Source organism: Gadus macrocephalus, chromosome 23, assembly GCF_031168955.1.
Source record: "Gadus macrocephalus chromosome 23, ASM3116895v1".
Lineage (NCBI taxonomy): Eukaryota > Metazoa > Chordata > Actinopteri > Gadiformes > Gadidae > Gadus > Gadus macrocephalus.
In genome coordinates, this window is record NC_082404.1 from 737287 (window position 1) to 753333 (window position 16047).

The 16047-nt window shown below is 42.5% G+C and overlaps 2 protein-coding genes across 4 annotated transcripts in view; both read left to right on the top strand.

Moving 5' to 3' along the window:
- LOC132452075 (dihydropyridine-sensitive L-type skeletal muscle calcium channel subunit alpha-1-like) overlaps positions 1-16047 on the top strand; it is a 137876-nt gene that overhangs the window by 102759 nt on the left and 19070 nt on the right. The gene's annotated exons all lie outside the window — the stretch shown is intronic.
- On the top strand, positions 13492-15577 carry LOC132452082 (uncharacterized). The gene has a single exon (XM_060044471.1). The coding sequence runs from the start codon at positions 14285-14287 to the stop codon at positions 15434-15436; it is 1152 nt and encodes a 383-aa protein (XP_059900454.1). The 5' UTR covers positions 13492-14284; the 3' UTR covers positions 15437-15577.

Consider the following 16047-nt stretch of genomic DNA (forward strand, 5'->3'; position numbering starts at 1 on the left):
CTATGTATTGGTGGGGATGACTTCAAGACATTTCATTAATACAACAGTACATTATATAATAACATATTTACATAATCCAACATATCAAAATATGTACATTAAATCTCATTACATTAATACATCAGTACATTATATAATTTCATATTTACATATTACATATAATCCAGCATCTCAAAATCTGTGCATTAAATCATCTTGACATGAGGAGGCTGCTGATGGCAGCTGAATCAACTAAACTATGTCCATTGCCCACACACCACTCTCCAATACTTTGTTCATTTCATGTCTGAAATCCGGGTAATTGTCATAATCAATTGGCAACTCCAAGTAGCATCCACATGTGTGGGCGATGGGCCGTCTCTGCATACCTTGCAAATTCGTGAAGCTCAAAGTAATGGTCTTACCAAGAAACAAATCAGAGCCAGTGCAAAACCGAAGGAATAGAGACAGGTGCTGTGTGTCAGATTCTCTAAGGTAAGTGATAAGATGCTTTCCTATGTTCTTCTGCTGGTCGTTCATAGTAGTGGGGTAAGAGATAGACCTAATCACCTTCCTCAGTGTTGGATGAAGATTTACATTCTGAAATGCCTTCCAAATCTGACCTAAAGGGTGCAAGCACCTTGCTCCACTGCTCTAGGACAAAGGCGGGTTCTTGAACCAGCTTTTGGTGGGCAAGCTCCTCCAAGAGCCGTTCAATATTATCAGCGGTTGGCATTCTTCGACAGCTGTGGAGATCCATTACTTCAATCAATTCTTCCTGATCCACACTTTCAAAATCTGAACGGCAGGATTCAAACACCAATCTCTCTGACTCTGTGACATATTTCAGGAAGCAGTCAACAAGACTACTCTTCACACTTCCCAGGGCAACTTTCTCCAAAATTACTGGGGCTATTTTTATAGGCAGGTACTTCTCTTTTTGCCAACCCATTGCTATTATTCTGCCAATGCTTTCCCACTGCTGCTTACCAAAATCATGGCGTAGAAAAGGCACCTTGAAAGCATTTCCTAAAGTGCATTGCTCATAAAAGTCCAGCCAAAATTCAGTTAGCACATCCCTTAACACCTTCATCAACTGCCATTTCCAAACTTCCATTGGGAAGAATTACTTGGATGAAAACATCATCTCGCATGACACTCGCGTCCAAAAAATGTGTGATTAGTTCTCTCAGGATCTGCCCACGGTGAACAACAATTATTCTCTTTGTTCTTTCACTCTGATCAATGGGCACATGAGCAATATCTAGGGTCGGAGTAGATGAACTTGATGCCCGAGGAGACATTTGTAAGGTATCATCAAGGCTAACCCAGTCCAGATCATGTAGGTGTCCTTGGAAAAAGGTAACTGTGCCACTATTCTCCAAGACATCTACAGCATTGGCGGCATCAACTTCGCTCACACTAGCCAAATCTGTCATGTCAACAGTGGAGCAATCGAAGGGCTCAGGCCTAAAAAAAAAATTTGTTTGGTTCCGGTTTCCGACCGACCCTGTCAATTTATGTGCGACCCAAATTATTTTATGAGCTTTATAAAAAAAAAAAATATTTTTTTTTTTTTTGATGCAAACTATAATTACGTTTTGGTACAGCACCTCTTCATTCTGTACAAGGATGAGCGAATTTTCTCGTTTTTAAATGAAAACAACCTACCTATCATTCGCTGCCGCTGGAAAAAATAAAATAAAAAAAATAAAAAAAATTCCCTACCTACCCATGACCTCAACTGACAACCAACAGGAACCAAACTTTTTTTTTTTTTAGGCCTCAGGATCACTGTTTGTATCAGACAGGACATTGCTGCTACTAACATATACCACATCTGCGGTTTCCTGACCTTCAGCCAGAGGTAAACTAGGCCTAGGGGGGTTGGGGGAGGCTGCAAGCTGATTCTCACTGCAACCAGCCCTCTTGGTTGTTGCAAAAAAAAAAAAAAAGTGTAAAATGGGCACCTTTGTTACTTCATAAAGTTCCCCAACTGTAGTCAGGGGATCTAAATGGGGCGCTCCTGAAAATCAGTTAGTTCAATCGCAAAATCTTGAACATTTTTTTGGCCTGTTCAATTAACTGATCTTTACAACAATTCTTGGACACAGAGATTTTCCTGGTCCCGCCCCCCTTTTTGGCCCTCATTTGTAAGAATTTCCCGTCACGGAAATTCAACCAGCCAATTTCAATTTTACACTCTTTCTTCTGAGCATTTTGACATGGTAACTTCTCAGACAAGTGTTCACGATCCTCACTTTTTGCTACCTTGGCTTTCAGTCGCTCAAAAAGTTTTGATTTGCGGGCAACAGGATTCTTCCCCTTCAATCTGCAATATCCAAGGACAGCCAGTCGGTCTCCATATGATGGTAGATACTCGGTTAACTGGTCGTCGTTCATGAGCAGGAGGACATTGGGATCGATCTTAAAAAAAGAGGAAAACACACACACACAGCCACAAAACAAATATAATTTAACATCAACAGAAGCAGTAATTAAAAGGACTGCTCTGACAAAAAATGCATAAACACATAATTTAGCCTATCTTTCCCCCATTAACAGACTAGTTACCTTATCGTTTTCCAGTTGCTGTATGTTTTCTTCTGGTACATTCCGCGACCTCAAGAACTCGCACAACTCATCCGTCCTGTGAGAGGCCAACACAAATATTTAACGAAAGGAACAGAGGCCAACTACATTGTGATGCATTAAGCACATGGATGAGCTAACATTATGCATTGTACATATTTATAATTCGTCCCAGCCTTTATAACACAGATACTCTAGGGTCTATAGCACATAACCGCGTTGTCTGATTACTGTTTAATTCATTTTTCACAATTTACCGGCTCTCGTTTTGAAGAGAATCACCGCGCTATTCGTTTCAATGGGAATCGCGACGGTCTATACTATCAACATAAGGACGGTGTACTTTGAAATTTGTCCCAGCCTTTATACCCAAGATACTATAGGGTCTAGCATATAACCGCGTTTTCTGATTACAGTTTAATAAATTTTTCACAATTTACCAGCCATCGTTTTGAAGGCTGAACAGACAAGAGTACTAAAGTGTGACGTCACGTTTCCATAGCAACCGCTTTTCGGTTCTACACAAACCAAATTAACAAGGGGAAATCCTATGCCACACAAACCTTTTATAGAAAAGGAACGATTTTTTTGCGAATTGATTTGCGAGTTTGTAATATTGTAATATTGAGAATAGATTGTCTTCATATATATATAAAAAAACTAACCTAAACTAACGTTTACGACCTTTTCCTTTTGATACCCCAGGGGAACGCCTCGACATGTTTCGATTGGTAGTGATTTTCACCTCTTGAAATTGATTTATTTTCATTTTGAAAGAAACAACGCCATCTCAAGTTCGGTTGTTTAGGACTGAGAATCCGGTTGCCAGGACAACGTGACGTTTTCACTTTAGTACTCTAAAGCTGCGTTCGAAATTGTTCCCTATCACTCAGTCACTATTGCCTATATAGTGTTCATGACATAGTGCACTACATAGGGAACGAACAAACGAGAATTCGGACACTACGCTGAACATTTCTAAACGTCATTTGCGTCAGTAAATGCGCCGGGTATTTATGTGACGCAGACAGATGCGCCGACATCATGTAAACAAACGGGCACTCATGAAGAAAGCTGGAGGTTGTATTGATGTTGAATGTTACATTTCCTTGATCAAGGTAGTTTTTATTAATTTTGAATGTTACATTTTCTATGTTAAATCCCAAATAAATTGTTGACATTTCTAAACGAAAGCCGGAGACTCCATCATTAAATGTATTCGTTTTCGCGGTTATTCAGCTTCTTCTTCTCCTCCAGAAAAACACGACCGCATTGCATTGTGGTACACGGGAGTAACAGGTAGGGTACAGCCTTCGAAGGATGCGTCCTATGAATTGGGACACAGCCGGTATCTTAAGTGCATAAAATTAACACTAGAAACTCCTGGCCATGTTTACTTACTACTAGCGCCACAAGAGTCATTCAAAAGTCATTTGAATGAGAGGCTGTGCATTTGCACATAATGATCACTAGGTGGCGCCAATGAGCTATTACCGCGTGAGCGCCACATGTGTGTGTCTGTCACAAGCCTAGTCCTCACGATTTTGTCATAAATGTACATATATGAAGTACAAACAGCCTAAATTTTCACTAAGGGTTTAAGATTAAATGATGCAAATAAAGTAATTAAATTAATTGAGATATGCCTATATTGTTATCGTGGATATTTTCTCAAGACCACTCCATTCCATCAACTTTATGAACCAGCAGTTGGCTGTGAGGCCCTGCAATACGGGCGACCTGAGTTCGCGTCCTGGGTACGTCATTTAATTCTTGCCGTTGGCTTATTTTGTAATTTCCTTTATATCAGAGAAATTAGGCTCAACAATTAACTTTTTATGTACTCAGAATTCGAACACCACTACAAAATGGCGAGCATCCTATATAGTGCACTATATCCGTGATAGGGAACGATTTCGCTTTTCTTATTTGAGTGGAACAATATAGCAGGTGTCCATATATATGGGGTTAGCCTAATTGAACTAGTTTAAAAAGAGAAAACATTTTGACTAAAAGTAATGACTAAAAGTTGACTACAATTTAAGGACTTTTTGTCGACTAAAACTAGACTAAAACTACAAAGGAAAACAATGACTAAAATGTGACTAAATCGCATAAGCATTTTCTTCTAAAGACTTAAGACAAAATCTAAAATAGCTGACAAAATTAACACAGTGCTAATACTAGAACTATCTAACATAGCTGCAGCAGAGTGCTTTTTCAAAGGAAACATAAACCAGATGAAAAGACGCTGAATTACTGAATATAGGCTTAAAAGAGCATCTCTACAAATTTGGTTACCTTGCTGTTTCGCTTTGCGAATAGGAGGATGACCGAGAGAAGTGATGACTTGCAGGTTCATCAGCCTCAGGTCCGAAATGATGGCGCCGACTGGTAGCGCGTGCCGCTCTGTCGTGCCGATTTCGAACTTGAAGGAAGTGAGGTCAGGGGGCAGGCTAGCCGTCGAAAATCTCGTAATTATGACTTTAAATCTCATTATTATGACTTTTTTATCTCGTTATTATGACTTTTAATCTCATAATTATGACTTTAAATCTCGTAATTATTACTTTTAATCTCATAATTATGACTTTATATCTCGTAATTATGACTTTATATCTCGTAATTATGACTTTAAATCTCGTAATTATGACTTTAAATCTCATAATTATGACTTTAAATCTCGTAATTATGACTTTAAATCTCGTAATTATGACTTTAAATCTCGTAATTATGACTTTTAATCTCATAATTATGACTTTATATCTCGTAATTATGACTTTATATCTCGTAATTATGACTTTAAATCTCGTAATTATGACTTTAAATCTCGTTATTATGACTTTTAATCTCATAATTATGAGATAGTTTGTGGTGTTTTTTTTTTTTCCTGTGGCGGGAATGGGCTTCCATAAAATAGAAAGTTAAAAAGGCATTTTAGTATTAAAATAGAAAATAAAGGCAAAATTAAAAAAAAGCTTTTTAGAAAGTGCAATGTATTTAAAAGCTATAGCAAACATAAAAGTCTTCAGTCTTGTTTTAAAGGTGCTCAGAGTTGGGGCAAGTCTTAAATCCTCTGGGAGTTTATTCCAGCTATTTGTTGCATAGTAACTAAATCCTGCTTTCCCATGTTTTTTGTTTACTCTGGGGATAATTAACAGATTGGTCTCAGAGCTTCTTAGTGGTCTAGAAGGCTGGTGTAGTGGAAGCATATCAGCTAAATATTTTGGGCCTAAACCATGTAGGGATTTATAGGTTAGCAACATGATTTTAAAATCAATTCTCTGACCTACAGGAAGCCAATGTAACGATTTCAGAATTGGTGTAATATGATCAAATGTTTTGGTCTTTGTTAGAACTCTAGCAGCAGCATTCTGAACAAGCTGAAGCTTCCTCAGAGTTTGTTTTGGGAGACCTGTAAAAAGGTCTCCCAAGATTACTGACCATTGCAGTAATCAAGCTCACTAGTGATAAAGGCATGTACAAGTTTTTGTAAGTCTTCGGTGTACATGAGCCCTCTAAGTCTTGCTACATTTTTAAGGTGATAATATGCCGATTTTGTAACTGATTTGATGTGACTGTCGAAATGTAAATCTGAATCCATCATAGCCCCTAGATTTCTGGCTTTGATTGAGGTTTTCAGGGACAGAGAGTGAAGGTGTTGGGTGTTAGGCCTTTCCGTTTTAGAACCAAATACAATTATCTCTGTTTTGTCCTCATTTAGTTGAAGGAAATTTCGGCACATCCATTCTTTCACTTGCTCAATGCACTGGCACAGCAGATCTATGGGCCGATAGTCATTTGGTGATAGCGATACATAGATTTGCGTGTCATCAGCATAGCAATGATGGTCAATATTGTTATTTTGCATGATTTGCCCTAGTGGGAGCATGTAAATGTTGAATAAAGAGGGTCCTAAGATCGAACCTTGTGGGACTCCACATGTCACGTTGGTTGATTCTGATACAAAGTCGCCAATGGAAACAAAGTAGTTCCTATTTTGTAGGTAGGACCTGAACCAATTTAAGACGGTGCCTGAAAGCCCCACCCAGTTTTCTAACCTGTCCAGAATTAATGTATGGTCTACAGTGTCGAATGCAGCACTGAGGTCCAGTAGCATTCGTATTGAGGTTTTGCCAGAGTCTGTGTTAAGACGGATGTCGTTTACAACTTTAATAATGGCGGTCTCAGTGCTGTGCAGGGGTCGAAATCCTGATTGGAAGGTGTCATAGCAACCAGTTGATGCCAGGAAGTGATTAAGTTGCTGGAGGACAACTTTCTCAATGATTTTACTTATGAAGGGTAGATTTGATATTGGTCTGTAGTTGTTAATAGAGGCATCTAGGCTCCGCTTTTTTAAAAGGGGTTTAATAACTGCAGTTTTCAAAGCTTTTGGGAAATTGCCTGACTGGAGAGAGTTGTTAACTATCTGCAATATGTCTACTGCTAGGCAGTCGAAAACATTCTTAAAGAGGTTGGTAGGTATAGTATCAAGGCAACAAGTGGATGGCTTTAGTTGTGTCACAGTTTCCACAAGATTTTTAGAGTCAATAACATTAAAGCATGCCATCCGTGCCACGTTATTTTTGCCTGAACAGGGTGGTAGTCCAATATTTTTGTTTGAAGTGGAGATATTGATGGCGCGTCTGATACCTTCAATTTTATCAATATAAAAAGCTGCAAACTCATTGCATTTCTGCGTGGAATGGAGATCAGGTGGAATTTCTGTTGGGGGGTTGGTCAGTCTGTCAACAGTTGCAAATAGGGTTTTTGCATTATTAGTGTTGGTTTTAATGATATTGGAGAAAAATGTTTCTCTAGCATTTTTTAAGTCTAAATTGTAGGCACGGAGGCTCTCTTTATAGATATCATGATGAATATGAAGTTTTGTTTTATGCCAGATGCGTTCAACCTTCCTGCATTCTTTTTTCTGTGCTGTTACAGAAGCAGCTTTTCTCCAGGGTGCCTTTTGCTTTCCAGAAATGGTTTTAACCTTATAAGGTGCAATGACATCTATTGCCGCTTTTCCACTGCATGGTACCAGCTCGACACGACTCGACTCAGCTCGCATTTTTTGCGTTTCCACCGCGAAAACATGGTATCTGGTACCTGAAGTGGCTGCTTTTTCTAGTACCGCCTCGCTCTAGGTTCCAAGCGAGCTGAGCCGATGCTAAAAGGTGACGTCGGCAGACGGCCGGCCACTGATTGGCCAGAGAGTGTGACGAAGGCACGAGAGCGACATGGCAACCATGCTGGTAACAGCCATAGCAGCGCCGCAGCCAACATATTCCACTTCTTCAACATGCCAGCTAATAATACGAACACGAATACCATCGCATTGTTGTTCTCCATTGTTGTTATGTGGGTTCTGTCCATGTGTGGGTTACGTAGGTGTTGTTTGCGTCGCGTACAAAAATACGTCACGGCCCTTTCGCGCAGCCGACCCCGCCCACGTCCCGGAGGTACTATTTGCGGTGGAAAAGGACCTGCGCTGCTACCGTGTCGAGTCGTGTCGAGTCGTGTCGTGTCGTGTCGAGTCGAGCTACATGTGCGGTGGAAAAGCGGCATATGACTTTCAAAATTTTCAAATTAAAGTTTTCTACAAGATCATCAGCAGAACATGGGTTTAGAGGTGGTAGCAAGGAGATGGCCTTTTTAAAAAAGTACATTAGAATCTTCATTGATATACCGTTTTTTGACAGTGTTTGATTTTGTCTGTATGTCGGGAATAAAAGATATGTTAAAGAAAACACAAAAGTGGTCAGACAAGGAAGGATCAGTCACAGAGAGATCAGAAACATTGAGGCCCTTTGTGATAACCAGGTCTAGAGTGTGCCCCTTACAATGAGTAGCCTCTTTCACATGTTGAGACAGTTCAAATGTGTCCAAAATGGTAAAAAGTTTTTTTGCACACTTGTCATTCAAATCATCAGTATGAAAATTGAAGTCACCAGTTATAACTAGACAGTCAAATTCTGTGGAGATGCTAGACAATAATTCTGTGAAGTCATCAAAAAAAAATTGCAGAATATGTGGGTGGCCTGTAAATAATTAATAGGAGAACTCTGGGGGAGCATTTCAATACAGCACTAAGGTATTCGAACGATGGAAAATCACCAAATAACATCCGTTTCCCCTGAAATACATTTTTAAATATAGCAGCAACTCCTCCACCTCTTTTTCCAGATCTACATGCTTCAAAAAAGTAATAGTTGGGAGGAGCTGTCTCTATCAGAACGGTTGCACTGTTAATTTGTTCCAGCCATGTTTCAGTTAAAAACATAAAATCCAGTTTAGAAGTGGTAATAAAGTCATTAACTAAAAATGATTTGTTATTAAGAGACCTCACATTAAGTAGAGCCATCGTGATGGTGTTGTTGATAGGCTTTAAGGTTGTTTTTAGTTTGGAGGCAATAGATATGAGATTTGTGAGGTTAGCAGTGTGTCTAAGTTTCCCTTTGTTTACTCTCTTAGTGGTTACAGCATGAATGCGAAAGTTGCCCTGCTTTGACGTAGGCAACCTTGGGTTCAGCAGATTATGTGAAACTTCCTTTATACTGTGTCTACGGCTGAACCCTTTTTTGTCTCAGTAATACTCAGGACTACTATCAGTACAGGGGGGGGGCTGGGGCGCCATCCTCTTGGGTGTTATCAGCCTGTGGCCATGACGTGGCGATGCTATCATTGACACAGATGCAAGTTTGATGCCAACATATTCCAGTTTCTTATATTCGGCTGGAAAATCGCAAAGGGAGACATTGGGGCTGGAGTTGTTGTTGTAGCTATGGGAGAGATGAGGCTGGAGGTCATTGTCGATGGGGGAATGCAGAGGAGGGGGGTGGCCGCTCCTCGCCAAGCCAGCATCAGCGATGGGGGAAGGCACAGTGTTGATGGCGTTGGGCGGGCTGTTGTCTCTCTTCAAGGTCTGTGGGCTGTCTGCTATCTGTGTGTCAGATAGTGGCAGAGTAGATGTGTGGGGGAGGCTGTAGTCTCGCTTCTTCTCAACCTGTGCTCTGATTGTGGCCTGTGCGTCAGACCATGGAGATTTGTGGGAAAGCGAGAAGAGAAGATTGTCCCTCAACAGTTTTGAGCCAAACCTGTTTGGGTGTAGGCCATCTGCTCTGAAGAGATATTTGCGCCCCCAGAATAAGTTGAAATTGTCAATGAAGCCCCTTCCTCTTTCATTGCAGACTCTGGACAGCCATGTATTCAGTGCAAGTAGACGACTGAATCTGTTTATTCCCCTGTCAACTGCTGTATGGGTCCACTGATGAATGACTTGATGTGTATTTTGTCAAGTGTATCCAATAGATCAGTGTAATCCCTCTTCAGAAGTTCTGACTGGTCTCTTTGAATATCATTAAATCCTGCATGCACAATAATCTGTGAGATTTTGGGGTTTTCCAATATGATTTTGGCTAGTTTATGGTTGATATCACTAACCATTCCATATGGGAAGTCTTACCGGTTATATCCTTGATGGTTGAGTCTCCTATAATCAGAGTGTCTGGTTCATCTGTTTTCTCTGAGATGGGCCCTTGTTGGACGGTGACAGACACATGCCCAGCCCGCCTCCGTGGCGACTGGTTGTTCCATCTCTGTCCGTACCGTCTGTCCGGACACATTTCAGGGGTCAGGGGTGCACAGGTGGCCGAGGCATGCGCAGCTCGCCTCCATGGCGACTGGTTCTTGTTCCGTCTCTGTCCGCACTGTCCGTCCGGACGCATCTCGGGGCTCAGAGGTGCATGGGTGGCAGGCGCGTTCGTGCACTCTTGAAGTGGCAGGAACCGGTTCTTCAGTGGCAGGGTTAATTTCAGTGACGGGCTAATCCGGCTGATACATGTAACTTTAGCTTTGGGTAGCTTAGCATTTGGCGTTGAGTGAACTTGTTGATTCACTTTGGTATGTTGTTTTGGCTTAGCGCCGACTCTGTGCCAGTGAGATGCAGCTGGAACTGTCTCTCTCTTGTCCAGCTTCGGGAAGGATACAGTGTAGCTTTGATCATCTTGCTGTATCTGAGTGAGCTCAGCAAACTCACCCATCGGCACTGTATCCTGTAGGAGTCCTGAGCCCTGTTTCAGGTAGCTGGTTTTGAGGCAACCCCGAGTTTGTTCGCTCTGAGTTAGTGGAAACTCTGGGTTTTCCGTTTCAGGTAGCAGGTTCAGCGCAACCGAGAGTTAGTTGCTGCGGCAACATACGCCGTGGGTCTAACCTGCTCGGGAGGTGGTTAGACCTACTCTGAGTTTGTTGTCTATAAGGCTGAAGGCAGCTCTCCGACAGAAGGAAGTGTTAGAAATGGCATGTCCTTTTCTACGACAGCCTGTGGACGTAGAGGCTGCGATCCTCAGAAGGAATCTCCGTGAGGAACGATTATTAAGACCCCGGTTGGATATAATTTATTTTCCTGATAATTGTCTTCCCGAGCGCTATCGTTTTTCAGCGCAATCTATCATTTATTTAGACCACCTTCTCAGCCCCCATGTTAACTGTCAAACGCACCGGGGGCATGCTTTAAGTTTAAGTTTTGTTTTTTTATCGCAATTAACGCATGTGCAGAATGATCCGCCCCGTGCATCCCACCCGCTCTGTACTACAGTCACTTCAACGTTGTGGCTTTCCCATGATCAGAGTAGCTGACTAACCACGGACCTATAACTGCTACAAGTCAAGAAACTCATTTTAAGAATGCAAGGCAGAAAAGACCCTGGTACTGCTTTTAACCGGATGCTGTTCTTCTCTACATGCACATGCTCAGCATAATCGTCTGCATTGTTCACTGAAATAAAACCCTTTGAGTAAACTGTTCAACAAAATAACTTGTCCCACCACAGCCCGTGTTCTAATAAAGACAATCTACTTATTATGAGGATTCCTTTATTTCCTGAAAGCACAAAAAAAATTAAGTAATTTATATTGGGTATGTTTTTAGAGCAGGGAACAGTATCCCAGTTTGCACCTCCCCCACCTTTAACCCCACCTTTAGCATCCTTTTGCATCTTTTGAATTGTTACAATTGCATGGAAGTTGGTGAGGGCATCTGGTTCAAGTAGGGCGATGACGCCATCAGATGATTAGACAGTGCAATTATTACTTGAGCCAGAATATTGCCCCATCTAATTTGCAACGCGCTGGGTTGCGTGCACGGTGTACATATTTAATTATTTTGAATAACCAACCTCTTGGTTGGCACTTCTATCCTGGGGGGTGGGGGGATCAGAGGAGCTCCCCCCAGTGATGCCCTCATCCACAGGACGCATACTCTGTTGGCTGAGGGCCATCTCCTCAGCCTCTGTGAGGGCTGCAGAGGTGGACCCCCTCCAGTCTGCCGGGCCTCTGCTTTTTTCCGATTTGCTAACATGGAGGAAAATGTTACCCTAATATTCAGTAAGCGCTATTTTGAAGAGACACACACACACACACACACACACACACACACACACACACACACACACACACACACACACACACACACACACACACACACACACACACACACACACACACACATACATACATACACACACACACACATACATACATACATACATACATACATACATACATACATACATACATACATACATACATACATACATACATGGCAGTGTTGGGGTGGCTGGGAAATGTACTACTTACATTTACTGCTTAAATATAGGCCCATCACATGTTGAATATAGCTGTTAAATTAGGTAGAGCAGGCAAAACAGCACAATTGATTTGATTTCAATTAAACATTAGTTTACCTGTTTAAACTATATTTTTGTACTTCATCTTCATTTGCTGCCAAGTCCTCGTGGGGTAACTCGGGGTTGCGTAAATTGACACACACACACACGTTGATTAACCCAACGCTGATCACCTGTTCTGAAACCGAAAACCCAGAGTTGCTTTTCAACCCTGAACTCTGAGTCAACCAACTCAGAGCGCAGGATTAAACTCAGAGTATGTTAAACCAGCTACCTGAAACAGGCCTCTGAGATATCCGAGTACAGAGGCATCTTGGCGATAGGAAAGTCCAAGGCTTTTTCTGCGGTCTGATCCGGGAGTAAAAAGTGCCAAAATGTATTGTTGAATCGAGCGATGGATGACGACGGAAACAAACTATATACTGTTAGGTATTATGATCATGAAATAAAATAAGATAAAGTAGATCTGAACGATGAATTAAGTAGTTTTTTCCAATGCCTAGCGGAGCTTCAGGAAACATGACCTCTCTCTCTGCTGCCTCTCTAATCTCAGTGGTAAGCTGGCCCAAATAGCAGCCAGGTCTTTGGCTCCAGCTGCCTCCGGTGTGCCATGTGGGACTGTTGTCCTTGGCAGGGCATAATATACTGAAGAAGAGGTCAGCTCCATCCTCAGGTAATGCTGGGCAGCTTGACGGCCTCAGCAACTGTCTAAAGAGAAAATGTGTCAATCATGACCCATATGGACTGGATTTGTCAGGTTTTTGATTGGTTTGTTTGTTAAATTAATATCATCACCGTTTGTGGCATTTCATTAATTGTTTAAAGGGGACATATTATGAAAACACCACTTTTCCTGGGATTTGGGGTGTTGTTTGGATTCTCTGGTACTCCCACACGCATACAAACTTTGAAAAAAGTCAGTACGTATGTTTTTTTGAGTGAGATATGCATTTCTGAAAGTACCCCGCCTACAGTTATAAAACAAGCGAGTCAGTTTCGGCGCCCCCTCCTACGTAGGAAGGCGGCACTTTGAATATTACCTCCCACTTCCCCACTCCACTCCAGAGCATTGCTAAGATATTGTGGACCCGCGGACGAGCAGTCCGCAAACGGCAACAATCCCTTCTCCTCCATGCTGTTGTTCAGTCTGACAGCTCATTGGGCAGCAGCTCATTTGCATTAAAGCTAGACACCAGCAACAGCACATTCTGAAGGGACAAACGGAGGCGAATAGCGGTAGGCAAGATTTTTTTTCCTAAAGCTATTTCCAGCAAACAACTTAAAAAACACGTTTTCTGTAACTCAAATAGACAAATACTATGTTTACTTGTTGAGAAAACACCATAATATGTCTCCTTTAAAAAAAAAAAGTTTGTTGTACTTGGCTACTAACTACTTGGTCTTGTCACATGGGATAAGTTTGCCTTCAGGGCTTTATGCCAGAACGCCCTTTCTGCCAGAAATCCTGCTGCGGGGAAGGCTTGAGGGACACAGTATAAATAGCAACACAGTACACGTAGGGAGGAGGTGGTGGATTTAACACTTTCCCCCAGGAGGCCTCTCAAAACCCAACCCTAACGTCCCCGTCGTGAGAGGTGGAAACAGGTCAAGCTGGCCAATAGGGAAATGGTAAAACTCATGGGCCAATCACCCATGAAGTGGATTCAATTGATTACAGAAACATTGATGAAGAAAAAGAAACCCCACAACCAAGGAGATGAAGACTCTTCGGGCATACAAGCTAAAGAGACAATGAAGACGCATACTGAAAACCATATGGAGAGGGTGCTTCGGAATCTTCTATCCCCTAGGCAACCTGCCAACATCGCAACCTGGAACATCAGGACCATGTTCACAGCAGGGAAGACGACAGTCATCGCAGATGAGATGAGGAGATACAGGGTTTCTATCCTCGGCCTCTGCGAAACCAGTTGGCTCCAGTCAGGAGAAGTCAAATTGGTGGTGAGTCCATACTCTACTCTGGACACGCAGATGAAAAAGCACCACACACGGAGGGAGTGGCATTTATGCTCTCCAAAGAAGTACAGAGGGCCCTCATCAGCTGGGAGCCCATACATTCAAGAATCATCACTGCAAGATTCCAAACTACCCATAAAAGAATCAACCTTCAAATCATACAGTGCTATGCACCCACCAACAATACTGATGAGGAACTAAAGGACAATTTCTACAACCAGCTACAACATCTACTCCAGACTAGAAAAGAAAAAGACCTTCTCTTACTCATGGGCGACATGAATGCCAAGGTGGGAAATAACAACAATGGATACGAACTGGCTATGGGAAAGCATGGACTTGGCACCATGAACGAAAATAGGGAGAGATTTGCAGATGTATGTGCTGACCTCAATCTGGTTATAGAAGGTACTGTTTTCCCCCTGTTTTCACCCATCCACAAAGCCACCTGGATATCACCTGACCACACTACCGAAAACCAAATCGACCACATATGTATAAACAGGAAGTTTAGGCACTCCCTCCTGGATGAACGAGTGAAGAGGGGGGCAGAGGCCGGGACAGACCACCACTTACTGGCTGCAAAACTCCAACTGAAGCTAAAGCGCTGCAACAACCCCTCTGACAGCAGAACAAAATTCAACCTACAGCTCTTCCAGGACATTGGAACAACTGAACTGTACCAAACCACCCTACAGAACAGGTTTCAAGCCCTGCAAGATCTCCAACAATCAGTGGAAGAGTACTGGAACAGCCTGAAAAACATATGGGAGGAAACATGCCTAGAAGTGGTGGGGAAAAAGACAACAAAACACAAACCCGGGTTGTCAACAGAAACACTGAAAATAATAGAAGAGAGGAGGGCAAAAAAGGAAACACTAAACAAATGCAAAACCCCAGCAAGAAAGGCAGTAGCCCACAAAGACTACGAGTTAGCAAACAAGGAGGTGAAGAAAAGCGCTAAATGTGATAAACAGAATAACATCGAGGCCTTGGCACAAGAAGCACAGGAAGCAGCTGGAAAAAACAACCTCAAGGACCTATACATGACCACCAAGAAACTGGCCGGAAAGTTCAGACAGACGAACACACAAATCCGTGATAAACAGGGACGACTCCTTACCACCAAGGAAGAACAACACCAAAGATGGACAGAGCATTTCAGGGAGCTGCTCAATAGACCACCCCTGTCCAAGAAATAGAGATTCCACCAGCAGCACACATGCTAACATCAACTGTGCCCCTCCAACAAGATCTGAGGTAAGGAAGGCCATTAAGGCACTAGGACGTAGCAAAGCAGCAGGGCCAGATGATATCCCAGCGGAGGCCCTACATGCTGATGTTGAAACCTCAACCACAATGCTATACCACAGTGGTTTTCAAACTGTGGGGGGCGCCAGAGTTCTTCAGGTGGGGCGCGACGTGAGAAAAAAATAAACCCGAAAAAAAACCTGAAAGTCGATGATTCAAATCATCAATCGTACTTCAACTGTAGAAGTCTCATCTCATCTCATTTTCGTCCGCTTATCCGGGGTCGGGTCGCGGGGGGAGCAGCTCAAGCAGGGGGCCCCAGACTTCCCTTTCCCGGGCCACATTGACCAACTCTGACGGGGGGATCCCGAGGCGTTCCCAGGCCAGTGTTGAGATATAATCTCTCCACCTAGTCCTGGGTCTTCCCCGAGGTCTCCTCCCCACTGGACGTGCCTGAAACACCTCCCAAGGAAGGTGCCCAGTGGTCATCCTTACCAGATGCCCGAAACACCAACACTGTAGAAGTAACATAACTAAATCAATTTTCAACCGTTTATCTTCG

What these genes read in the sequence shown, in the direction of transcription:
- LOC132452082 (XM_060044471.1), top strand. Translation starts at nt 14,285, where the DNA reads ATGCTCTCCAAAGAAGTACAGAGGGCCCTCATCAGCTGGGAGCCCATA.